The sequence below is a fragment of the Ammospiza nelsoni genome, chromosome 1 (assembly GCF_027579445.1).
Source record: "Ammospiza nelsoni isolate bAmmNel1 chromosome 1, bAmmNel1.pri, whole genome shotgun sequence".
NCBI lineage: Eukaryota > Metazoa > Chordata > Aves > Passeriformes > Passerellidae > Ammospiza > Ammospiza nelsoni.
Genome location: NC_080633.1, coordinates 18,288,833 through 18,314,235, shown reverse-complemented (window position 1 = coordinate 18,314,235; position 25,403 = coordinate 18,288,833). Strand labels below are relative to the sequence as shown.

The 25,403-nt window shown below is 40.8% G+C and overlaps 1 protein-coding gene across 10 annotated transcripts in view; it reads left to right on the top strand.

Annotated features, from left to right (window-relative positions):
• Nucleotides 1-25,403, top strand: part of KIAA1217 (KIAA1217 ortholog) — a 355,251-nt gene that overhangs the window by 177,672 nt on the left and 152,176 nt on the right. For 6 of the 10 annotated variants that reach the window (XM_059470051.1, XM_059470003.1, XM_059469995.1 and 3 more), the window contains exons 1-2: nucleotides 1,019-1,129; nucleotides 6,146-6,432. In XM_059470051.1, coding sequence (XP_059326034.1) covers nucleotides 1,060-1,129; nucleotides 6,146-6,432 — 357 coding nt within the window. In that variant the 5' untranslated portion in view covers nucleotides 1,019-1,059. Of the gene's footprint in view, nucleotides 1-1,018; nucleotides 1,130-6,145; nucleotides 6,433-10,740; nucleotides 10,782-17,825; nucleotides 17,939-25,403 lie in introns of those variants that run through there. The other 4 variants (XM_059469976.1, XM_059470041.1, XM_059470024.1 and 1 more) reach the window with 4 other exon arrangements.

The following is a 25,403-nucleotide window of genomic DNA, read 5'->3' as shown; positions in this document are numbered from 1 at the left end:
GGCTGATGTTATATTGAAGTCAGAGTTGAGGAAAACTTGGAAGACCATATTATACCAGGTCTGTTTAAAAAGACATGCAAGATACTGCTACCTGGTGTTGGAGTATGAATTTAAGTGAGAAATTGCCAATTTCTATTAATATCTCAGTTTTTGTTCTTAATCTAATTCAGAAGTTGTCTGTGGATAAACTTTCTGGTCTTGATGCTGTAACTCAACACTAAGTTTGTTCCACCATCTCTGACTCAGTGTTATGATTTGGATAGACTAAATCAGTCTGATATTCTCTGCTAAATCAGCACATGTGGCATCTGCTGGAATCTGTGGGATTTGATCTCATCCTTCTGAGACACACTATTTTTTTGCCTTGCAGCCTGGTAGATCTATTGATTTTCATGCAGGCTGCTGGCCTCTGATCTGCCAAAAGAGAATTAGTTACATGTTTCTATATGTTTTGCTACCGAGGCTTCGAAATCCCTCTTAACCCAAGTCCCTGCTTACATATTGCTACCATTCATTTTTATTGGCTTCGCTAAAGTTGAATTCCTGTATCTTGATTTTTTCCCCAATTCATTCTCTGAGCGGCTTGAAAGAATCCAACTGAAAACAAAACCTCAAAGAGTTTATATAATGAATTACTTTTAAACTAGACGCTAAAAAAGACAGAGGAGCATTTATCAGGAATGTTTGTGGGCTTGGTGGTTATGAGCTTAAAAAAAAAAAAAATACCGTGTGGAAAGGCTTTTGTCCCATGACAGAGATTTAAAGGGCTGCGGGTCCGGATTCCAGCGGAGGCTCAGGCCTGTAATCGCGTTGGAAATGTTGCCGTTCACAGGGCGGCGCGGCTGCGGCGGGGCGCGGGCCGGCTAGGGGCGGCGGCGGGGCCGTCACCTGCTGGGGCCGGGCCGGGCCGGGCCGGGCGCCCCCGGGGCCGGCGGGGCTGGGGCTGGGGCTGGGGCTGCGCGGGGGCTCCGGCGCTTCCTTCCTGCTCCCGGCCCGCGCTCACCGTGCGGGCGCTGCGGCTCCGAGCGGAGAGGGGAGCGTGTGCGCTAGGCAGGGACAATGGAGGAAAATGAAAGCCAGAAACTTGAGCTGTGCCTGGCTTGCCCAGCAGACAGCAGGCAGACGAGGGGTAAGTAAGCGGCGGTATAAGTAAGGCAAAGATGGAGTTATGTTTAAGCATGTCCCTCGTTGCTGCTTTATATAACTGGAGGCAAAATGCATGGAAAAAGAAATCTTTTTTTTTTTTTCTTGTACTAATGGCTCTGCTGTGCACATTCCCTAACACTGAAACTTTGTGAGTTTAACTTTCTCTTTGGAGAGATTTCTGTGTGCCCCGCGGAGCCGGGAGCACGCTGCATGGCTGTCAGGGATGCGGCATCCTGCCGGTGCGGAGGCTGAGGTGCGGAAAGCGTGTGCCCTTCCCTTTAAACGCTCTGCCAGCCTCAGCTATGGCAGAGAAATAGCACTTCCTTCCTAAAAGTGGGTTTGAGCTCATCTTTACCCCGGGGTGTCTGTTGAAAGAGGGAGATCCACGGCAGATTGTGACAGGGTTAGTTTACTTTGAGTGAAACCGCTGGGGTTTGTTTTGGAGCGAAGCCAAGCGGGGTTTCCACGGCGGCTCCGCCGCTGTGCATTCACACATTCACTGCTGCGCTATCTATTTCCTAAAAAGTGAACGAAAACTATTTCCTGGAGAATTCTACATGGGCCATTCCATGTGAAACAGAACATCCAGGTAGCCTGACAAACAACTTATCTAATCTGTATCTATTACAGTGTTTGTGGGACACCTGTGAACATTCCCATTTCCTGCATGTTGTATTCCTCAAAGACACTTCAGGAAAAGTTGTGTTACTGTGCTTCTGTAAAACAAATAGTTCATGTGGTTTAAAAAAAATCACACTAGTTTATGAGCATGGAATGCCAACAAATAGTGTATTAGCAATTTAGGAGGAAAATAAATGCTCTTCCTTTTTTTTTTTTTTTTTTAATTGGGTATTCATTAATTGATTTATACTCTTTTGGATTATTTTTCAAGTAAAATTACTGAGCATTGCAAGTAACCTTTGTCTGTGTATGTTTATGTTTAGTGGGACGGAAATCTTCACTTCAAGAATGTGTCTGACTAGGGAAAAAAACTGCCTTCAGTAACACATTTCTTCTGTAGGGGTTGTATGAAACTGCCTCAGATACATGTGGAGCTAGGAAAACAGAGGGCTGGCCAGACTGATTCTATGGTTCCCAAAAATGTTGAGTGCTGAAAGCTCATAACCAAATGCAGTAGTTTTGGCCCCTTTCCAAAATTTGCATTGGAAAGAGAGCTAATTGTAAAGGCAGTGAAGTAAATTAGAACAATGCCAAATAATATCAAATTTACGGCTAACATAAATGTAACAGAGGTTGGTTTGACTCATGCTGTTAAATCCATATTCTTTTTTAAAATGTTAGTATTGAATGGGGTTTGCTTCAAGGCTCAGTTTCACAGTATCAGTATCAGTCAGGTCTACACTTGTTCCTTTCTGAAATTATCCTGAAAATGTTCTTTTCTCATGTCACCTGGCTTGCAAAACAGGACTATTAAAATCTTCATAGCATTTAAAGTAATGAAGCAAAGTGACTTTCCTGACCTTTGTAGACTTCATGGAGGGTGTGACTTAAAAGAATTACATACCAGGACATTATCAAAGGACTTTTTTATTTTTCTATTCTTTTTCTCCTAGCTCACAGCCATTAATCTGTCATGATAATCTTGCTGCTTATCCTAGGCATACTCCCTCTACACTGCAGACCTGGGTCTTTACTGGAGTAATGGGTGATGTTGGTGATTTTAAGAAATCTTGAAACTTGTTTTCAGCTCAGAGAAGCAAATTAAGTGTAAGAGTTACTCATGCCTTTGGATAACCAAATTCCTTCCTGTCAATCAGCAAGTCTTGCTTTTAGTTGCCCTCCAGACTTGCTGCTTTATTGAACAGAAAGACCTTTAACTTTTAGCTTCTGAAAATGAGGGAGGGAGAGAGGGAGACAAGCTTATCTCACACCTCTGTGTTTTCTACTGCCTTCTCTTTGCTCCTTTCCTTAGGAGGGTACTTGCATAATTTATCTTTTTCCTACTTTTAGCACTCATCTGGGAACCATCACATGATGTTTCACACATTTCACAGTTGTCTGTGGAGATTGATTTGCTAGGCCTATTATCTTCACTTGGAAGATATGGAAGGTTTACCCACTATGTTATTGAGCACTCCAAAATCCAGAAAATCTCTCTGTTTTTCCTCCCTATAGCACTGTGGCAAACACAGTATCTGTACAATTTATGTGTCTCGAGATCCACAGGGGAGTTTCAACAGCCCAGTGCTCAGCCCTAGGCAAGTGACAATGAAGTCACTTATCCCTGTCCAGAAAGTGGTCCAAAACTGGTTTTTTTTCAGCAGTCAGTAGAGAAAAGACCCATACTGAAACACAATAGATTTTAGTTTGCAAAGAAAGTAATTTGCTGTAATGATGCAGGATCAGGATCTTGTTGGATGCCCAAGTCAGCTTTCTGGCAAGATGAGGAATTAGTTTGCATAGTTTACATTCCTTTCTTTTCACTGGTATTTATGCAGTGTTTTCTGAATATATGAAGGAAAAATAAGAGAATTTGTTGATCTTTCTAATACTGTATAAGAAAAGTATGTTATTTTTGATTCCTTTTCAAGGTTTCACCTAATAACAAACAGTGGTAAAACACTTTGCTTGATATGTCTCTTTATATGCCAAATAATTAGCTCTTTCTTAAACTACTGAAATGACAGAAGTGCAAAGTAGGGGAAGACTTTGCATGAGAGAGATTTAGGACCCAAAATACACACTTATGAGTTCTGGGTTGTGCTTGTCAGCACAGGTTTACCTACCTGCCTTCTTGAGGAAGTGCCTGCCGTCACTTCAGTCATTGAAACTGCTGCTGTGACCGTACTTTGAGGGTTTATACCAAATTGCTGCACTCAGTCACCCGAGCTCATGCTGACTTCCTCCAGATCCAAGAAAATCCCTTATTTTATGTCTGTGCCTTTTTTCCAGCAGCCTGAGGGATATAAACTCTAGGCTCTTGGCACAACAAATTAAAGGTGGTAAATTCCATCCAGCCCCAACCCACCTAGTTTCCCTCCCATGTAAAATCCATCGGAATGACTGTGCAGCTTTCAGAAGCTGTTTTCACTGAGTATATCTGGAGTAGCCACACTGGCTTCTTGCAAGCAAAACTTTCCTGTTTGCCATTTTTCTCAGGCAAGCTCAGTGTACCTAGTGGCTCATGACTTTTCAACAAGCAGAGAGGATGGATGTTTCTTAATTGAGTTGTGCTTGAAAAAGTTGAGTGTATGCGTGTTTGTACATGAAAGTGAGGCTGCTGCTCTGGGGATTTAACCAGGATTGTGCTGCTAAGAAGGTCTTAGAAGCTGATGTGAAGACCACAGATGACATTTTGAATCTGTGTAAGAGTAAGACCTCCCTGTGGACCAAACCTGCTCACAAAGTCGTGTCCAGATCTCTGCTCATCAAACCATGGTGTCACCTGCAGTCTGGACCCCTGTGCCTGCATCTGCTTTCAGGATAGGTTTCCATGAATGCAGACAAGAGGACATTGTGGAACATTTTGGAGCCCTTGGACAGTATAGGGAGTTTACTGAAATGTGCAAAGTCTTTGAGGACCATCCAGTGCCAAGTTCTGTTATGGAGCCTAAGGAAATGGATTCCCTATGTGCGTTGGTGGGACATCCAACAGTGGCTCCACCATTGGAGTATTTGCTTTATTACTGGGGCTTGAGGTTCCATGGCACATGTCAGGCTATTGTGCACACCAGAAACCTGAGAATCATCAGCATAAAGTCCTGAGGCAAGTGGTGTGCCTACCACACAGTGTCAGAATGAGTGACTGAACCATTAAAAAAAGCGAGTAGGTGCCTGTTTCCAAGCAGTGGTGCTGTGTGATGGCGGCTCAACGTGGGCGAAAGGGGCTCTGAGGCAACAAGTGTCAGACAGAGAGAAATAAAGATTTATTCAAAACAGGTAGAAGAAGGAGCTCCCTGCTCCTGGGGAGGTGCTGGCAAGGGTTAACAGTCAGGGACGTCTGAGTTTGAGTCTGTCTGGTAAAGATGAGGAAGGCCACATCAGACTTGGAGAGGCCTTTTCAGTACTTCAGGTTTTTGTTAGTTTTTGGGGTTTTTTTCCTTTGCTGACAAAGGAGTGAGGGATTTTTTTCAAAGGTATTAGGTAACAAGGCTCCAGTCTACAATTTTTTGAGCACCAGAGGGTTCATGTTACAGAGTTACCTGAAGATAAGCGAGCACTTACATACCCACAGTGTCTGCCTATCTCTTTACAACTGTTGTCGTGGTCTTTGGTCTTAAAGTAGATTTTAAAGTAGTAAAATTTATCTGATTTTTTTTCTTTTTTAGATCCCACAGAACTTGCTTTTGTTCTATTTCTTAAGAAATGGTTTATGGAAAAATGATGTAGAATTTTCCAGCCTGCTGTCCTGAGACATATAAAATCTGAGGGAGATCCATGAAATTTAAAAGCAGACCACAGTCAAAAATCAGGAAAAAGAGACTCCCAAACCCTCTTACTATTTCCTAGGTGTTTCAGAACATGCTGAAAACACACTGAAAAAAATATTAAGGATTACAAATCTGCTCTGTCAAAGGAATTTTATCAGTTTGTATCCTTAAGTATACTAGTTATGGGGCCATTAAGTGTACTGGACCCTATTGAAGAAATCTGTTTCTTCTTGTAGAAAGCATCCTGTAGATCTTAAAGGTCAGGGAATAAGGGCCTTGTCAGATCTTCTTTTCAAGTCACGTAGGTAAAGTTGATATAAAAGGAACATCCACTTTAATGATACTCACTTTTCTGTGAGGCAATACTGCAATTGTGTGATAAAAGCAGATAAGTATGTGCATAGCTTATATAAGGGATTATTTCTGGGCCACTTACTATGAGATGTATATGCCTAATGATGCAGAACATGCCATTGCACACTGCCAGACTTTTAAAAGTACCTAGCTTTCATATCAATCTTTTTTCCCATTCTGCTACCAATGTGAATGTTGGTATTAAGTTTTTATAATACAAACTATGTTTGGTTTTGGTTTTTATTTCTTTGCAGACCAGGTAAAACCCAGTTTGCATGTGACATCACTGGACGATGCAGAATGCCTCCGATCTAAAGAGCTGCTCTCCACCCCGAGCAGTCACACCTCTCCCAGCGCAAAGCCCACCCGCAACATCCCTCGGAGGCACACTGTAGGTGGCCCTCGCAGTTCCAAAGAAATACTGGGAATGCAAACCTCAGAAATGGACAGGAAGAGAGAGGCTTTTCTTGAGCATCTGAAACAGAAATATCCCCACCATGCCACAGCAATAATGGGACACCAGGAGAGACTAAGAGATCAGGTAAGGAAGTCAAATTTCTATCATGTGTGTTTAACGGTCCTTATAACTCCTACAAAACTCAGTGTTGCCTCATTACAAAAGGTGAGAATGTAACAAAGCATGAAACAAATTTTTGGATGTGGCCTGTGATTCAGATGTTGCCTTGAAATTCAAAGAAACAAAATAAATCTGTTCAGTATTACCTTGGAATTGTTTGTTGAAATTGACATTTCTGAAGAGCTTTTCCTTTTTTTTAGAGCATGCACAGTGAAGGAGTGAAGGTGAGACTCTTGATCTTAGTATATGAGTCTCAATCTACTTTTCACAGCTGAAGGGAAAATCTGGAACAGCTGCTGACTTCTGTTACACTTTCAGTATTGGCACCACTGCCTGGGAGAAAAGAAAATACCTGCAGAGTGTGTCTGTATGCTTTAGCTGGCTGTGTTACCCTTTCATTTTGTTTCTTTTCTATTTTTGAGTTTTGTAATGCAAACAGAACAGACTTACCCATAACTGTCTGCCTCCTCCAGGGAGCTTTGACACCCACATTCGTCTGTCAGCAGCATACCTGAGGGTGGTGTGCCTCTGCCTGCAGCTGCTTCCCAGCAGCCAGCAGTCCATGCCGGGTCACAGGGGAGCTGACACGCTGATGTATCTCTCAGAGCAGGTGGAGGCTGCCGCACGCCGACCTTCTGCATTCAGGGACTGCCGTGCAAGGATCTCTGCCTAACTCTGGGCTCTGGTTTTGGGTGCAGTAACGGAGTTTAATCTGTTTCTGCAACCTATCATCTATTCCATAATTAATTTTTTTTTCAGTCAAGCATCAGAATTTGGAGTTTGGTCTAAAAAATCTTGTGCTCATTATTCTCGGTTTAGCAAATGATTGACAGCAAGCCTTTTTGTAGAAGTTCATTTCCCTTAGTCGTTTATAGGTGTTTCGATGCTAACAGCAAATTAAGTGTAAATAAGGAATAAAAATGAGTTGGAAAAATATTGTACTCTGTTGTGGAAGCTCTTAGTGAATTCCAAGCTTCTTTGAAGCTTTGCATACTTGTGAGACTTTGAAGATCAGACTGTTAGAGGTTTAGAAAGATTGTAATTTGTTAACTCACTGCTAGAACTTCTCTTTTACAGGGTCTCTAGAGATCCCAGGTGCTATCACTGTTAGAAACCATCTGTATCCAGCTAAAATTGCTGCAAGACTTCAGCTCTAATGAGGATGATCTATTCCTCATTTTTAAACAGTTTTACTCCTTTCTTTTTAAAGTCTTGACTTTTTTTCCCCCACTTATCTCTTCCATGAACTTTAGTGACTGTGTGGAATGTGCTGGGTGGTGGATAAAGATAGCATACAAATTAAATAAAGGGGGTGGGAGGGGGGCGAAATCCAGAGATTAGATCTTTTGGAGTCATGTAAATATTTAGTTCCAGTGTTGCAGACACTGCAAACCTAGTTTGAACAGCCTACAGCATTACACCCTACACATTTTGTAATTTGAGCCTTTTCTGAAGGCAGTAAATTACAGAAGGAATGCAGTAACTGCTCTTTATATTTGTTTAAAATGTGTCTTCCGTGCTAATTTATTGAGGGCAAAATTCATTCTCCTGCTTCTACTTTTTGGTGATTAGACATATGTATTATATGTTGTGCGTAATGAGTTTTTTAACAATTTTAATTTTTAAAACAAAATAACTTTAAAACTACTATTACAGCATCAAAATGTATTTCTTGAAAGTGGGAAATACTGAAGACTCCAGCCATTCAGCCTTACTTAAAAAAGTATTAACCAAACTAAAACCACATGAAAACATGCAGAAATAAATAATAGAAGTTGATTGTAAGAAAGTTGCTTAGTTGGCATGTGATGTATCAACTGTCTGGCTCATCAAATGCAGTAAGACTGTGATTATCATAGCATTAATTCAGAGGGGGATTTTCTTACCAATTGTGTCTCTGTGTGCACACCGACATATCAGTATTTGGTGTTTGTGTGTGTTTATATGTAACTGTATATGGATACACATAGGTATGTGTGTATAAATATATATATGTACACACAGCTGTGTGTGTGCATGTATGTGTATGTATAATGTGTGACTTCTTAGCCACTCCATGAATAATACTATAATAATAATTTTGCCTTGAATGGTGTATATGTATGTTTACCATCCATGCTTCTTTTTTTCTACCCTTATATATATGTGTAGCAATGGTATAGAAGACAGATTACATGCACATGTAGTAGGTATGCATATGCAACATATACGTGTATCACAAAAAAAAAATTGTAAGGTGTATGGGAAGACATTATTTAAAATGTCATATTTTAAATTAAAATGTCAGAATTTATTTTCCAGGTTCCTTTTTTCCCTTCTTACTTCTTCTGCTGCTCCAGTATCTGGAAAGAGGCAACATTGTCCATGGTGGGAATTTCCACACTGTAGGACACCTATCAAGGATAGTAGTTAATTCTAATCTCTCTGTCAAATGGTGCAGCTGAAATATATATATATAATTTCTCCTTCAGGTTGCTTTAAACCCTGTCACCTCCACAACCAGTAGAAAATCTAGATTAGTAATTGTCTGGTTTCTTCTTTGTGGACATTGTTCTCTTGTCCATTTTAGCCATCATTATCTGAGTATGGCAAACTGACTCCTTGTTTGCAGGAAATAAACATCAGGGCAAAAATGTCATATATGCTGTCACATCCTACTGTATCACTTCCACCAGCAAGGGCAGCTGAAAGTTGTCTGCATCTTCCACTATGTGCTAATGGTTTCCTCCAGGCTTCATTTATTCAGATAAATACCTCCCTGGATGTGCCTCCCGAGGACCCAATTCTGCTCCTGATAATCTGCCACAAATCAGAAGTACAATCATGGCCAGGTAAAATGCCAGCAGGGATTACTGATGGTTAGCTAATGTGTTGACCTGAAACCTCCCAGCTGTGCACACAGACCATCTCTCCTCCGAAGGTTTGTTGCCTTGTTTGTGATAGCCTGTTCTGGAAAGGAAAGCTCACAGAGGCAGGGGCCATCTTTATTTGCACAAGGGGCTTGGGATATTGCAGCCAGGCAAATAGCCTGCAGCTAAGCTGGTCTGTGTAAACTGGAGCATGACTTGGCAGCAGCCTGAGGGGGTGCAGACATGCCTTGTGTGCCCCAACACAGGAGAATGCAGCACCCCATGGCCACATTTCTGTGACCCACAGCCCAGCAGCTCACCCTCTCATTGCAGCTTTTCCCCCTTCTAAGATGAATCCACAGCTGGGCACCAGAGATCCCTCCACCTGGAAGCCTGTAAAGCTGAGGAACAATTTTTATTTTTTTTTTTTTAGGTAATGCAAGTTTCTGTAGGAGCTTTAAATACATTGCCTCTGCCAAGACTGTCTCACCTGTGGTAATGAAAGGAAGGTGCTAATGTAATCCCCAAGGAAGTTAGGAAAAAAAAAAAAGCAAGAAAGAAAAAGTCTGGGATATCTTTAGTTTCAGACAGTTTGAATCATCTGCTGTGGAGCTCATGGAAGGACATGGTCACCTGCTTAGGTGAGGTTGACTCCAGTCAGCAGAGAAGGAAAGTAGGAACAAGTGTAAAAGCTAGGTCTGTAGCTGCAGACATAAAAAGGAGTTAGCAATTAAGAGGTTAAAATGCTAACCTGGCAATGGGAGGGGGTAATCCCTGCTGTGAACCTGTTTTACAAGTCACCTCTAAAAAAACCTTTCTGAGGGGCAGAGAACAAAAATGAATGCGTGGAAGTTTTTCTGAGCAGGAGCTTGTGAGCCTGGGGTAAGAAAGTGAGCTGGAAGAAGTTTGCCACAGCTTTTTTCAGTTTTTGTTTGACTAGGAAAAAGGCTGGGAGGTGTGGAAGGGTCAGGAGCAGCTCTAGTGCTTCAGGCAGTGCTCCGTGAAGAAGAAATTTTCTTAGCAAACGAAATCAGATTTCAATCAATTAAAAACAAAACTCAAATCCTTCTGGTGCCTTTGCAGGGGTGATTGCCTAGAAAATGGTGGTTTAGGGTTTTTTGTTGTGTTTATTTAGATCTGAACATGACAGGTAACTCTGGCATCTGGGCAGGTGTGGCTAAGGTTACCATGGAGATCCATGATGTCATGCTTGATAGAGCATGTCAAGACAGCTAATCTAACATGTAGATGTTCAAAAAGTCCCATAGGCCAGGACTAAGCTTTATGCAAATAACAAAGTTACTCTGCAGAGGGGCGAAAGAAAACACGGCTGAGATATGGCGTGCGTTCTACCTGGCAGCTTGAAAGGATTATTACAGATTTCATCATAAATTAAAACTTTTGGAACTAAAAGAAGAGGATTTCAAACCGTCTCTGGCCTCGCCTGCGGGATCTCACATTTCGGTAAATAAGCCTCTTTCTGTTTCTGCCCTCGCTGTGAAAAAATGCTTTTGAAATCCTGGAGTTTGCTTCACCATGTTCCTGCTGGCAGCAGGGCTGAGTCAATAAAGCAAGTTTTCTGGCAGGGCATGTTCCCTTTTCTCTTTCAAAAGTGAGCTCTTTATTGAATGAACCAAGTATTCGGAATTATTTGAAAGGCATTGTAATGTATCATGTTGATTATATGAATCATGCTGCAAAAATTTCCTAGGTAGTGTTTTGGAGGAGAAACTAAGAATGGAGACACTGTATTTATTTGTAGATTATTGCCAGATGTCTCTCCTTTAACTGTTCAAATAGAACCCTAAAATTCTAACAGCATTTATTCCAGGATTTGATATCTGTTAAAATACCAAAGTTTTTTGCTTTTTAAATTAATTACAGTATCAGTTGGTGAAACTGACGTTGAGTCTATGTTTTGATATCATAGGTAACGTTTGAGCACTTCTTAACTTCTTAATAGATTTTTTTCTTTGGGTAAAAGTACGTTAGTAGAGGATAAACTTATTTGGAGGTGAAAGTCGAGCAACAGAAAGGCTATTGGGACTTTGGGATCTGAGGTATAAACAAAAGGGGATACTTTCAGTCCCTCAGGAGGGACAGTAAGCACCTTGTGTTCTTAGTTGCAAGCACTTTCATGCTCACATCAGCCAGCGCAGATCAAGTAAACAGCAGTAGGTAAGGGATGGCCGGCGCGGTGGGACGTGTTAACGGGAAGCAGCGTTGGGGCTGCAGAGTCCCCCTGGTTCAGGTGGCTCAATGTGGAATGGGAATGGGAATGGAAGTGGTCTGGGTGGGAAAGGCTGGGAACAACACCCGAGCTTAAAATTGTGAAAAGAGAAAAATAGTAATGTTCTGCCTAAGGCTACTGAAAGATATAAACTGGAGAGGAACTCCACGTCCATGTAGATCCTCAGTAGGATTTAGGGAATGAGGGGGTTGCAGAATATGGTAAGCACATTGTTTCATTCCAGGTGAAAAAACAGGGGATAAAGGTTTTCTGATATCCTGCATTGCTTGATTAGGCAAGGTTAAATAAACAATTTTTGGAATGTGTCGTGACTTTTAAAGTGAAAGAATTGAAAGCACTACGAGTGAAGAAATCACTTAAAAAACTGGGGTTTTTTTAGTCATAACTCTTTTGCTTTTACACCCAGTTATATCTTGAGTTATTAATGGGAATTTTTTAGAATTCCTTTCAATTTAACCTTTTTGCCAGAGTCTAAGTGTTAGTTATTTAGTACTTGCTTATGTACAAATAACAATGTGCAAAATGAACTAGTATATTTCATGTTCATTACACTGTTGCTGGTTGATGCCATGGAATCCAGTAGGGAGAAATTCATTTAGTATTATTACTGCATGAACACTTCTTTGGTCTGTGTGAGTTAAAAAACAGAGTTAAAAATTATATTCAGTTTTAAAATGTGAAGAATGTGACTTTATCTGGATATGCTGCAAATTTTTCTAGTTGGGACATCCATTTTATTGAATTACCACTTGGTTCACATTCTGCTGTACTTAACGTGTCACCAAAAAATGCCTGTTTGTATGTGAGAAGTCAGGGTCACGCAGCCAGAACGTGCTGCTGTGTCGGCATGGGTTGTAGGTTTTTGTGCGGAGGAAAAGTAAAGTTTCAGAAGTTGTTTGAGGAGGTTTCTGCGAGTTCCTGCCTCCTCTCCACCAATGGGCACTGCTCCCCTGCCCGAGCAGGCAGTTCCCCCTTGTCCCTGGGCAGTCTGTGTGACCCAGCAGAGCACGCTGAGGAAGGGGGACCCTCCCCAGTGTCCACACGTGTCCCCTGTCTCACCTACAGCTGGTGCAACAATTTATTGCTTTCAGGGCCGCCCTAAGTTAAGGGCAACTGCTCATATTTTACACTGCTACAAGCACCTAAGAAAAGCAATGAAAATGAACATATGCGACATGATTACAAGGTTAAATCTCTGCTGGATTCCAAGCCCTTAGCTTTTGTTTATGGAAGGACATGAGATGACATGTCCATTTGTTTTGAGTTGAAACATGCTCTTTAGCCCCCAGATAATGCTGTGATTGCAAGATATTTATAAATAGCTTGATAGATAAATGAACAAAGAGCTGGTTCATTAGCAAAGTAAAGTGGATTTACTTCGTATTCACTCAAAGTGAAAATGCTGAGGAAGAAGAATATTTCTAATAGAGTGTCTCAGTGGAAAGTCTTTCAATTTTGCTGTCTAGTTTATAAAAGTAAGGCAACCTATTAAGGTACATATTAAACTATTAGCCCTAAGGTATCTCTGGGAGTAAATGAAGTTTAACTAGATTGTTAATACTTGATTTGATAAATATAAGTTTCTTCATTTATATCTATCAGTTAAAAGTAATTTGAAAAGCTGGCTTTTTTTTTGAAAAATCAAACAAAACAAAACTGCAAAAAAATTAATAAAGCAATTGCTTTTCTTTTTCCTTCCCTCCCCCGTGCAAACCACACAGCAGTGCAGTTACTTTGCCCCAACAGGATTAGTAACTTTTTCTGTGGCAACGCCTTTGCATTTCAAATAGTGTGTATTGTTTGTAACTCAGAAGTCCCAGGTAGTTGTTTGTACTTACCTTTGTTCATGTGAATTTTGTACATATATTTTTCTAATCTTATTTTATGACAAGCAAAAGTATTTTTAGAATGTTTTGTATTCAGTTGACTGTGTAAATGCCTGCAGTGATCTTGTTCCAGTACCTGTTGTTAAATCCAGTAAAGAATCTAGGACTTTGGTATCCCTTAAAGCATATTTCAGGCAGCTGCCTTCAAAAGTGTTGCCCATGGAAACCTCTCCCAGTTATTGTAGACACCTGAGATTCCTTAGGTTTCAGAAACTTAAGCTTTTCTGGGCCAAAATGTCCCAAGGCATTTATAGGTGTGTTTTTGCACATACTCGGTTTAGCCCTTGTTCTTCCTGGGTTGCCTCTGTCAATGACTGCCAAAATCTGCACCAAAGCAGCCAGCAGGGCCCTGCTTGGGGATGGGTTCAGGGCAGCACTGCTTCCTGCAGCAGCTCCTCTGTCTGCACAAAGGGTGCTTTACCCCTGCTTCCTCTTCCAACTCTGCTTTTAAACCAAAGCACCTCCAGTTGCCTCCTGCCCAGCTCAGGGATGAGCAGCGTGGGAGGCATCCTCAGGACACCATTCCAGATGGGGCTTGTCTGTGATCCCTAAATCCCAAAATTAATTTCAAGCCCCTTATTTACTTAAGAGAGCACAATAAGTTCGTGACAGAAGTGATAATGAAGACCTGCAAGCTCTGGTCTGCAGGTACTTTTGGCCACACTGGTTTTGAGCAGGCGTTCTCACTTGGCCACAGCTCTGGAGGTGTGCTGCAGAACGTGTGAGGAGCACTTGTCTGGCAGATGATCACAGCCAGGCAGAGGTGTTGGGTGAGGGCAACAGGTTGGTTGGTGTTAGGGCTGAGGTGACAGTGTAATTCCGTGGGTGACCTGTGATTAGCCTCAGAACTGGTGAATTTGCTGTGTCTGAAAACCTTTTCCCTGCAAATTGTTGTGAATATGCTTGGGTTGTTCTTGTTACAGCTGAATAGTCCTGTTAGCTTCTCACTGGGAAGCACTTTTGTGCTATTTGCACATTGTCAGTTGGGATGGGAGCACATATTGGTGTCAGTCATTATCAAAGTAAATGTACCTCTGGACTATTGCTACTGCTTTACAGCATTTGTCAGTTGATTTTCTAACAAAGGCAGATTGCGCTGAAGTCACCTGATTAACTGGTTTGGTTTAACCATAGTCACTGGAATTTAAATGTCTTTTCTGGGCTCAAATAGGAGAACTAGAGTAAATAAGACAAGTCAATCGCTTATATACATATATTCCAATTTCCCTTCTCTTCAAATGAGTTGAGTACACCAGGAAAAACAGTGCTGTTGTTAAAATTGCATCCAACACCTGTGACTCTGACAGCTGCCCCTGAGATGTGTGTTTTTAATATTCACCCAGTCATGATAATTGTGCCAGTTCAGTAAATTCAGAATCTGTGGTATCAAGTTTTGCATCTTGACATAGCAAGTCAGTGCTGGGACTTCTGGTTGGTCAAGAATCTTTTGAAGGGTCCTCTTTTGGTCTTGTGGATTTTTGCCCTACTTAGTGCCTTTTGTGCTGCTGCATTTTGTGTGGCCCCTTGTGAAGGGGGTTGTAGTGATTCCAGTTATTCACTAGGAGACTGCTGCCTTAGTCAGCACTGAGCAGTGCCATTTGTTTCAGTTTGGGAAAGATTTTCATTGGCTGATCAATACACTGCCATAGCTGTACTTCACTTTAAGAAAAACACTAAGTGTAAAATTCAAAAGTAGTTATTAAGCAGAGGAAGTGAGAAGCTATTCTCTTAGCTTATTTTTGGATTACAAAATCCAAAAGACCAGTAATACTTTTTTCACTTTGAGTTCTGCCTCTTAAGGACAATTTCTTAACATCTGTCAGGTGGTGGATGTGGGATAATCAGCCATCATGTATGTTCTGATCTTAAGAAGTTACAGATTGTTTTGTCCCACATCTCGAGATTTACCTTCCAAAATTATCTTCTTGCTAGTTGTAAGACTGGATCTTCCTGATACCTACATGAATGGCCAGTTCTGTTTTGTACTGCTGAATTCTTGACTGTGTTAATGTCTCATGACTGAAAGTTCCAGGGCTCAATTAAGTTTTAAGATTCTTTCAGCTTCTAAGGGGTTTCTCACACATTTCTTACACAGACCTTTAATAAGCTGTCTTCATTGCAATTATTTCATTCAAAAGAGCAAAACTAGTTTTACTTCAATTTCAATTGAAGCTAAATATTTCTTCCGTCTGAAGGGAGATATCTGCCCTTCAAGAAAGGAGGAAGGCAGCAAGAGGAAAATGTAAAGAGTGGAAAAACATTGTTAAAAGAGTTTAGTTGTTTTTTTTTTATTTGAAAGAAGTTGATTCTGTTTTTAAATCCTACATAATATTTTAATTTCAGACACACTTCCTCCCAGAGGAACACGCAGAGACTTTTCCAGTTTGCACCTATGTTGTGGGTCCGTGGGTGTCTAAAGTCTGGAAACAGACCTGCTGTCAATGTTTATGTATGAGCTTTGGGCTTTCTTCCACTGTGCTTTGAAAGCATAATTTTAGCTGCATTTATTAATTAGTAGACCTATTTTTAGTAACACAAAATACTGTACATCAGACTGTTGTAATTAGTAGCAAACTACTCACAGAAGGAACAAATATTTGACTTTGATTAAAATAAGTAAAAAGAAATGTCACTTATTTCCCATTGGCTGAACAAATAAACCATTGCATGACATTGGTTGGTTGATTTAAATGAGAGAAAATCTTGTGTGGAAGGAAGAATTATTTTTTAGGATAATGTAAAAAATTAACTTAAAAGTACACATGTAACATAAATGCTTCCATTTAAAAAGTGTACCCAAAAATTAGAACATTTATAAAATTTCTTGTTGATCTAAGCAAACTATTTTATTTTTTCTTTTTTTGACAGAGAAGTGATAAATTGAGTAAATTCTTGTTCTACTTTTGTTTCTATCTGTTATGTATTTCTCTAAAAGTCTGCAAAGAAAAATCCACTCCAAAACCTTACAGATATTGTGTGCCAATTTCACCCTTTCATTATGGATATCACATGGTCTGTATTTTTTTAAAAAGCTATTTCATATTAAAATTGTTTAATAGCTTTGCACTAAACAGAAAACATTGTGTCACCGTCTGTTACCCAGGGATGTGGGAGAACCTCTGTGCTCTTAGAATGGGATCACCACAGTAATGCAATGACCATGATTTGTCAGTTACTACGGCAGTATTTGTTATTTTTTTAGAGGATCTCAATTGTTCCAGTTTGTTTTCAGCTGGTAATCCAGGCTGCCATCTTTTTGGCTAATACCAAGTCCAGCACTGGGAATACAGGCAGGATGGTGCCTTCTGCCAGCCTCTTGCATGTGTGGATGAGTGGGCAGAGGAGGGTTTCTGTTCTACACAGACCAGGGACTCTGCTTTACCAGAGGCAATTACTGTGGTGTCTGTAACTGGGGAATTTAAATGAGAATGTGATAGAAACAGCATCAAACCTTTCTGGAAGTCAGTGGACAAGCTCTCCCTTCAGAACATCGCAGAAGGGTGGGATGGGGTGGAGCAAGGAGGCACAGATCACAAAAATGTTTTTCTTGGCCCTCGTGGTGCTGCTATTGATGCAAATAAAATGTTCCTGCTGACCAGGGTACAGTTGGCTCAAACCCCCAGCGGACTGCCTGACGTGCTCTTCCTCTGATATCAGATGCAAGCATTTCATTCCTGGCTCATGTGTACTTCCCCTCTATTTTATTTTTACCAAGTGTTTTCCACACCGGACGTTGCAGCACCTGCTGCTGCCGTGGCACGCCGGGCCCACGGCTCCCTCACGGCCGCAGCTGCCGGGCCCTGCTGCTCAGGCTCCAGGCCACGGGGCCTAATCCCGGCCTCAGCAACTGCCTGCATCCATCCCAGCCTGGAACCTGCGGCATGGAGAGTCAGGTTGCTTCCTGAGGCCGCTGAATGGCTTTCAGTAATGCAGCACCGCTGCAGAGGCTGTGTGTAATACTTGGTTGTTGCTGTAAATATTCAAGATGCTCATGCTGAAATATTCAAGACATTTCACCACAGCATTAACTATTTGTTACTTTGATTGCTCTTTCATGTCTTACTGTACACGCGTTAGCCTCTTCCTTCATCGCTAAGTTGTGACCTCCTTGGCCTTGGGTATTAATCCTGTCACAAAAGGGAGTTTGTAGCCCATGTATTTGCTCAATCCCCACCCGTGTGCGAACACGCAGCCATGAGAAACCAGTATTTTCTAGATGTGACTCATTCATCCACCCGGATGTGTAATGAAGCTGCACATCAGACGAGGCTCTGCCGCATGTGCACACCTATGGAAAAGCTGCACCAGGAGGAAGAGGGACCTGTGCTGCTCCTGCCTCTGCCCTTCCATGCTGGTGGCAGTCTGCTACTGAGGAGATGGCTTTTGGGGAGGAGGTAACTCCTTGTGCTCCTGTGGCACAACCAAGAAGAAAAAGAAACTTCTCGGCTCTTTGCTGCTCCTCTGGTGATTCTCCTGCACGCCAGGTACAGCTGTGATTAAGAGCCATGACTTTCTTCTGTGGGGCTTGTGCAAGAGAGAGTGGAAGCTTTTGCATAGGCTTTTATATTCAAAACATTGCTGCCTGTCAGAAGGAATGTCCTTAAGTGTTCATTATTATTATCCTACTGTCCATACATGTTTCTAGGTTGATTTTGAGAGGTGCAAAAAACGTGACTTTGCTGCAGTAGTTATCAGATGTTTTCAAGAGGGAAACTGACAGCCTACCAAAGAAAGAGTTCTCTTGAACCAGCTTAAAATGCAATTTGATTTTATCTCATGGTTTCAAAATTTGTCATATACTGTTCAAAAACCAAGATGCTTTCTTCCCTGATTATAAAGAATGTTTGTATGCAGGGTTTAATCTTCTTACTGGAAGTCTTCCAGGACTCTGGACTTTGTGGGCCTCTTCTGAATTGAAGGCTTAGGAAACAGTAGACTTGTACTCTGAAGATACTTGAATAGTGAAGATGAGTGAGCTACTTTTTTTCTCATGTCTTCTCTTGCTTCTGCTGTAATATTTTGGGTTTGACATATCTTTTTTTCCTTCTGCTGTGACAGGAGGTATTGGTTTGTTTTAAAGAAACCGTGAACTCACAAGTTCCGTCTTGTTTCTGCATGACTTAAAAACCTGTCTAAGATTCATTATTTTGCCAAGAATAGTTCCACTTATAATATGTTATACAGATTTCTTTGTTGCTGTGGTATATAGGCAAAGCCAGCTTGGAATTTAGGGAAACTTTCCACAGTTTGTAAAAGGAGAACTAAGGAAATGAAGGAAAAAAAAAAGACTCACAAGTATTGAAACAGGTCCTTGTGAGATGCTTCCTGTGTGGGATTGGGGGTTTTTTAATGTACTTTTGTGAATTTCTCACAATACCTATTAGTGATGTACTGTCAGAGAAAGGGCTGAGTTTTTTGTGATGTATCACAGCAATGTGATTTTAGGTGTAGCAACTGAGGCAAGTAATTCTGAACTGATACCAAAGAGATTTTTGTTTAAGGTGATCAGTTTCTGTGATGACTGTAAGAAGATGCATAAACTTGTAGATTAGATTGAGTTGCTGTGTTGCCTTTTAAACACACCAGACTAAAACTAATGTGAGGTAAAATCTACAGATGTATTGAGTCGCCTGGCAAAACAAGGGCAGTTTAGATAACCATTCAGTGGCTTATTGTGGTAAGATAAACATGGAATTCTAGGTATTTTCCACAATAAAAGAACTTACGAGGTCTTTTGATCTGTGCTTTCTGCTGCCACTTGTCAAACTTCCCTGGATACTGCCAAAATGTCTGTGCTTTTGTCATTGTCCTTCTCTCTCTCTCTCTCTCTCTCTCTCTCCCTCCCTCTCTTTTTTTTTTAAATTTTAGGAACACAGTATTAGATTTTGAGAGCAGAATAGCTTTTCTAATTCCTAACTTCCTTTGCAAAAGCAGTCAGACAAAAGTTATCAAGCCTTTCAAGTGAAGTTTGTCTAGCCACTACTGCTTTGTTTTTCAGCTTATCTTCCCTGTGGTTTGAAAACTTTCTTATATGTCTGGGTTCTGTGATCCTTCAGAAGTCTTTTAAAATGCAGTCATAATTTCAAAATGTTCATTCTGCCTTCAGATACTTCCAGTGGAGACGAGGGCGATGATCTGGTTTTACTTACCTCAGTGTATGGCAGGGAGCTATGTTTGGAAACCTAATCTCACATACTGTTTGACTGCTCATTTAACCAGAACAGCCAGCCTGATTTCATATTGCTGTCTCTGCCAACCCACAAAATCACCTACATTTGTTCACCCAAATTCAGCAAAGAATCTGAGTCAGACAGGGTTCTGTTGCAACAGCCAGATTTAAGTAATTTTATATCTGAAATCCAGGAGGGAGGAATAGTTGAAAAAGTCGAATTAGAGTTGTAAGGGGAAGAAAAGCCTGGATGAGTCAAAGAGAATGTTTTGCTTTGAGTCCATTCTAGGTGTGTTGGGTGTTGCACTAAAGAGCAAAATCATTAAAATCCTTTTGAAAACTAATGACTGGCACCAGTGCAAGGTTAACAGCATATTGTGGTATCATGCTCAGTAAAAACACATGGCTTATCTTTTCCATGACTAGACTGCCTTGTTTCACACATAAAGGGAGAATTTCCAGTTTCCTTGTTCATAACAGACAGGTAAGCAGTCAGAACTGTAGCTCTGCTATTTGATCGCTTGAAAGCTCAGGCACCAAGAAGTGTTGCAAAGAACAAATGTGCCCAGACTCAGCCCATGCAATTTCTTCTTATCTCTCCTGTCACTTTGTTCTCATCTAAGGGAAGAGGGATCCACCAGTTGTTTCTCATTTAGGCCCCTGCTTCAGACAACATTGGGCATGATGCTCAAATATCCCCTGTGGAAATGAAGTTGGTTGGCAGCAATGTAGCAAGGCACCGTTTTTCCCCACTGCCTTTCCTGAAAGCTCCATGTAAATACAAAGGCAGTTGGTTTTTAATAACCAAGCTCTTCCTGTTGGAAGGTCTCAGTAAGTAGGAATATACAAACATCAAACTGACTTTGCTGTCCCAGGTGGGTGTTTGAGTTGACTGCTGTTCATTGAAGATGATTTCAAAAGCATCTGATTAAAATGTTAATACAAGTGCTGGATTTCAACAGTATTTTTTTGACTGATAATATGATTGCAATTTGCTTCTGTAAGTCCAAAGTGTACTGATCAAAAGAAAAATGATGCTGAGATCTGGAGACATTGTGGGAGTTGTACTTCTTTTCTTCAGCCTAATCCAAAATGACACAACCAAAACAAGTAAATATTTCATCATATTGGAAAATTTCTTAAATAAATACAGCACTATGAGCTCTGTTTGACTTGAAGGAGAACAGCTACTATACTTCCACTTAAAAGAGAGGGAGGTATTCCTTCTTATCAGCAGAGCTATTTCTTTCCTGACAGTTTGTGCTGGTCAGAAAGGATAAGGGATAAGATCACAGGCCACATAACAGGGCCTTTTGCCCCCTTTTCCATGCTTGGTAGGCTGAGAGTCAACAGGACAAAATCTTTATATATTTCCCTGACACACTGCCTTGCTACTTCACATGAAAGCAGTGCAGTCTTAATCTAAGGGGGTTTCTACAGTCTGAGTTAATCCAACCATTAAGAAGCACATTGTTTAAAGATTTGCAGATACTATTTCACAGGCCAAAAAGCTTCTGAGAGTTTGTTCAGCCACAGTATTAGCTCAACAAAATTAGAGTAAACCATGATGTAGTCACTTTGCTTGCTTTTTTTTTTCTTTTGCAGGGTATTTTTTTTGTCTTCCCTCTTACATTACAGGTTCCCATAAATCATTTGTAGAGTACAGTGACCTTTACAGAAATACTACTAGTAGTAAGTGCTTAGGGATCGCTGTCTTGATAGCTGGAAAGAGAAGATTATTGTAGCAGGAAATTATCTGGATGATCAAAGATCAATAAAAAACCACTCAGATCCTTCCCAGCCTCAATCCTGGTAGAGTAGCCTCCAGTATGGCTGGACTACCAGAACAAGTCATCTGCCATGGTTTTAGGCTTGACAAAGTTTCTACACCTCCTCCTTGAAATCTGAAATCAAGAGTTTGATTTACCTGTAGACACAGGCAGGGGAAGGTTCATACTCTGGATTTTTCCATGCATAAATTGCAAGGAAAATGAAATTTGGCTTGAGAATTGCTGGCTCTTGGGACTAGCACAGGGAGAAGCAGGTGACATTTAACATTTGAAGAAATCCATGGATTTCTTCCAAGTTTGGTAATAAAGTGCTTACACCTGGTTTTCCAGCTGGAATTTGGTACTCAAACTTATTTTATATTTTTTGTAAATTTGTGGTGAAATGAATTCATTTGAGAGGAGGTAAATATAGCTAGAAGTTAAGACTTTTCATATTGAAGAATGTTAAATGTCATCTCTTGAAACAGTTCTTGGGAATATATTGACAGGCAGCTTTAACAGAATTTTTTCTTTTTAATGGAATCTGGACTTTGGTGAAGATATTCTTTCTGCTTAAGCTGCCAGCAATTGCAATACAATCTTTTGCCATAGGAGTATGACATATTGTCCTGGTAGGTACACAGTGTCTTGTTACAAAAGCAGAGTGTATCCCTGCCAGAGAGCATGTTTTCATATGGCATTATCTTTTGTTTCCTCAGTATTTCATCAGTAAAATAGACAAAGAAGTTTGGCAAGCAATTCTGTAAAGATGTGAAGTGTGACATGTGAGAGAATGGTGCTTTTACAAAGAAAATGACAAATAAAACAGGCAAGGAAATATTTTAGTCAGATGTGCAAACATATCCTTTGGGTTGAGAGATAAAGCCAGAGGTAATGAACTCTCAGACGCAAGTAACCACCTTAGGAAATGTGCACAGTGTTTGTGCACTGACAAATGTGTGCTCTGCTCACAGTTCCTGCTGAGTCTGCTGTGGTGGTGCAGAGACCTGCAGCAGCCTGCAAAGTCACTTTTTAGGGCTAAAGAGCAGAGCCAATTAATGGTCACGAGCATGGTGTAAATACATGATGTAAGTGTTTAATACACTGCAATACTACATAGCAAAACTTTTCACAGGTTAAGACTTCCAAAGATACTGAGTTGGTATTGAAAGAACCAGCAGTGGCATTATAAACCCACAGGATCAGATGACTTTGTAAAGTTTTGCCTCAGCTTTTGAAAACTGCAATGGAGAATGGAGTAACTGCATTTGAGCAAATGTGTAATTGTGTGTCATAGTGATGCCTGAGCTGAAAAGGACCTCTGGGTGGCATCTGAATGGCTGTGGAAAGCAGAGATTTAGATTAGATTATCCACACCCATCAAGCTGAGTCTTGAATATTGCCAGTGGAGGAGTTTCCATCACTTCTACAGATGGAATTTCCAGGAACAGGGTAAACTGTACCCTGGAAAACAGTAAGTCTGGAAGGGATGTAAGGAGCTTTTGATGTTTCTGTTTTCACAAGAGTTCCTAGTGTGACACTATCATAAAAGGAGAAGGAGCTGTTTTCCAGGAAGACAGTGATTAGGACCCAAATCAGCCTTACCTATGGGTGTGCATTGTGACAGGAATGCCTGCTGTAGAAGGGATGTTGAACCATGGGAACATTGTAGAAGGACATCCAAAAGATTTGAAATCCATGAAATTGTTTCTCTCTGAAAACAGTGATTTTTTTATCCATTGACCCACTCAAAATAGAGATTCTCCTTGATTAAGAAATGTAATTCTCTGGAAGCAGGAGAAAATATCCTGAATTTTTACTGGCTTTTTAGAACAGCAATAAAAATCATAACAGAAACTAAAGGTTATAGCTGGAGAGCTGGGCAGATTCAAATCAGGAGTAATGCACCGTATTTTTCATATAGAAATGATTCATTATTCTGGCAAATTATCAAGGGAAGCAAGAGGTTCTTCATATCTCTAAATCTTTGAACTATGACAGGTTGCTTTTCTAGCATGCTTTAGTCAAACAAAAGTTGCTGATGAGTAGGGGTGATTGGCAGAGACTTATTGGCTGCTCCTTGGCCCTGGTTATGCAACTGAGACTCTTGGCTATTCATGCAATTTTAATGTTTCAAGCGCTGTTCATATGAAACTGAGTTTGACCCAGCTTTTTAATATAGGACTGCAATAAGAATGAGCTGTTTTAGAAAAAAAAATTGCTTTAATATTTAAAATTTTAGGTTACTTGAAAATTTAAGATAAAAAGTAGTAGTAAGCAAAATATTACAAGAAAAAGTCATAAAGTTAAGGTTGAGTTACGATAAACAGTATTTGCCGTTTACAATTAGAATATTAATATATATGTTATTATTATCCTAGTCAGAATACCAATATACAGCTATCATTAATAAGCATAAAAAGGCCTGTGTGACTGCCACCACAAAAATTTCCCAGCCTTAGATGCACTTAATTCAGAGGAGTTTTCTACTTTGACCTAAACTTTGAATTTCACCTCAGTTATTCCTTGGGAAAATTCTCACTTACAGCAGCAAGACTTTTGGCAATGTTAGAGGTCCCAGGCTTGGTCTGCCCTGAAACTGATACTTTGTAAGGTACCACCAAAGTCCCCCTTTGATTCTTCCTGTACTGTCACTTGCAAATAATGGATCTGGTTACAGTAATTTTTTCTGAACAAGGACAAGACTACTACTACCTTGACAGAGTCAAGAAATAACCCACAACCAAATTATTTTGGGGTAAGGGGGAAGACAAAAAAAAAGCCCTTCACTGGAGCAAGGTTCCTTAATGGATAGAAGTATACCTAAAATGGGACTTTGCACTATTTGGCATTTATTTGTGGGCACAGCAGAAGGAGGAATAGCAGTCTGTCTGGCAGAAGGTGGTGACAAAAATCAGAATGAATTTTCCAAGGGAGAATAAGAGCAAAGTGGCATAGTCTGAGAATGAGAAATTTCTGTTAGGACTTGGGTCAGAAACAAGGAAAGGACAAGGGCTATGTTAAGTAATATGGGAAATCTCTAAGCAGAAAATAATTCTTGATCTGCTCTTGTAATCATAGCAGAATGAAAAAAATGAGGTAAGGAAATACATTGCACATGTAGTATGATGGGCTGTGGGCATAACCTGAGAGTGTCAGAAAGGCACACACAGCTTTAGAAGAGGTCAGGGGGACCAAAGCTGTGCACCAAAGCTGATTGCAGCAGCAGGGGAGCATTTTGAACCCAGTGAATGAGTGCTGCTCAAAGCTGCTGGTGCTGAGCAGTTTAATTCCAGTAGCTGGGAAGGATTCCCTAAGTGATGTACAGGAGGTCTGTATGTCTGTTCCTGGGGAATTCAGGCTGCAGTTTGGTTGTGTGCAGCCCAGCTGGAGGTAGGTGTGGGATTCTGAGGGGGAACCTCATTCCTGCCGGAGTATCTGAAGGGAGGATGCCAAGGAGATGGATCCAGTCTCTTCTTGGTGGTGCCAAACAACGGGACAAGAGGCAATGGGCAGAAACAGAGAGACAGGAAGCTTTCTCCACCTGAAGAAATTCTTTGCTGTGTGGGAGACTGAGCAGGGGAACAGGTTGCCCAGAGAGGCTGTGGAGTCTCCTTTACTGGAGAAGCTCCAGAACTGCCTGAAGGCAGTCCTGTGCAAAGTGCTCTGGCATGGCCCTGCTTGAGCAGAGAGGTTGGACCAGATGACCACTGTGGCCCCTTCAACCTGACCCATGCTGTGATCTTCATTCCACTGCGTGGATAGTTTGGGGTTTGACCTAATGGTTCCAGAAACCATCTGAACTGTATTTACCTTAAAATATATGTACACAAGAATATATAATTTCTTCATTGAAACCAGCAGCAAAAATGAAAGTTTTTGTAATTTACAATTTCCAATCAAGTGAGGGATAAATTGGTAATCCTGTCAGTTGTAAAGTAGCTAATCTAGCTCTGCTTGCTTTCTTTAGTGCCTGTTTCCTTCTTTCTTGTTAAATCTTGCTTCTGTTTT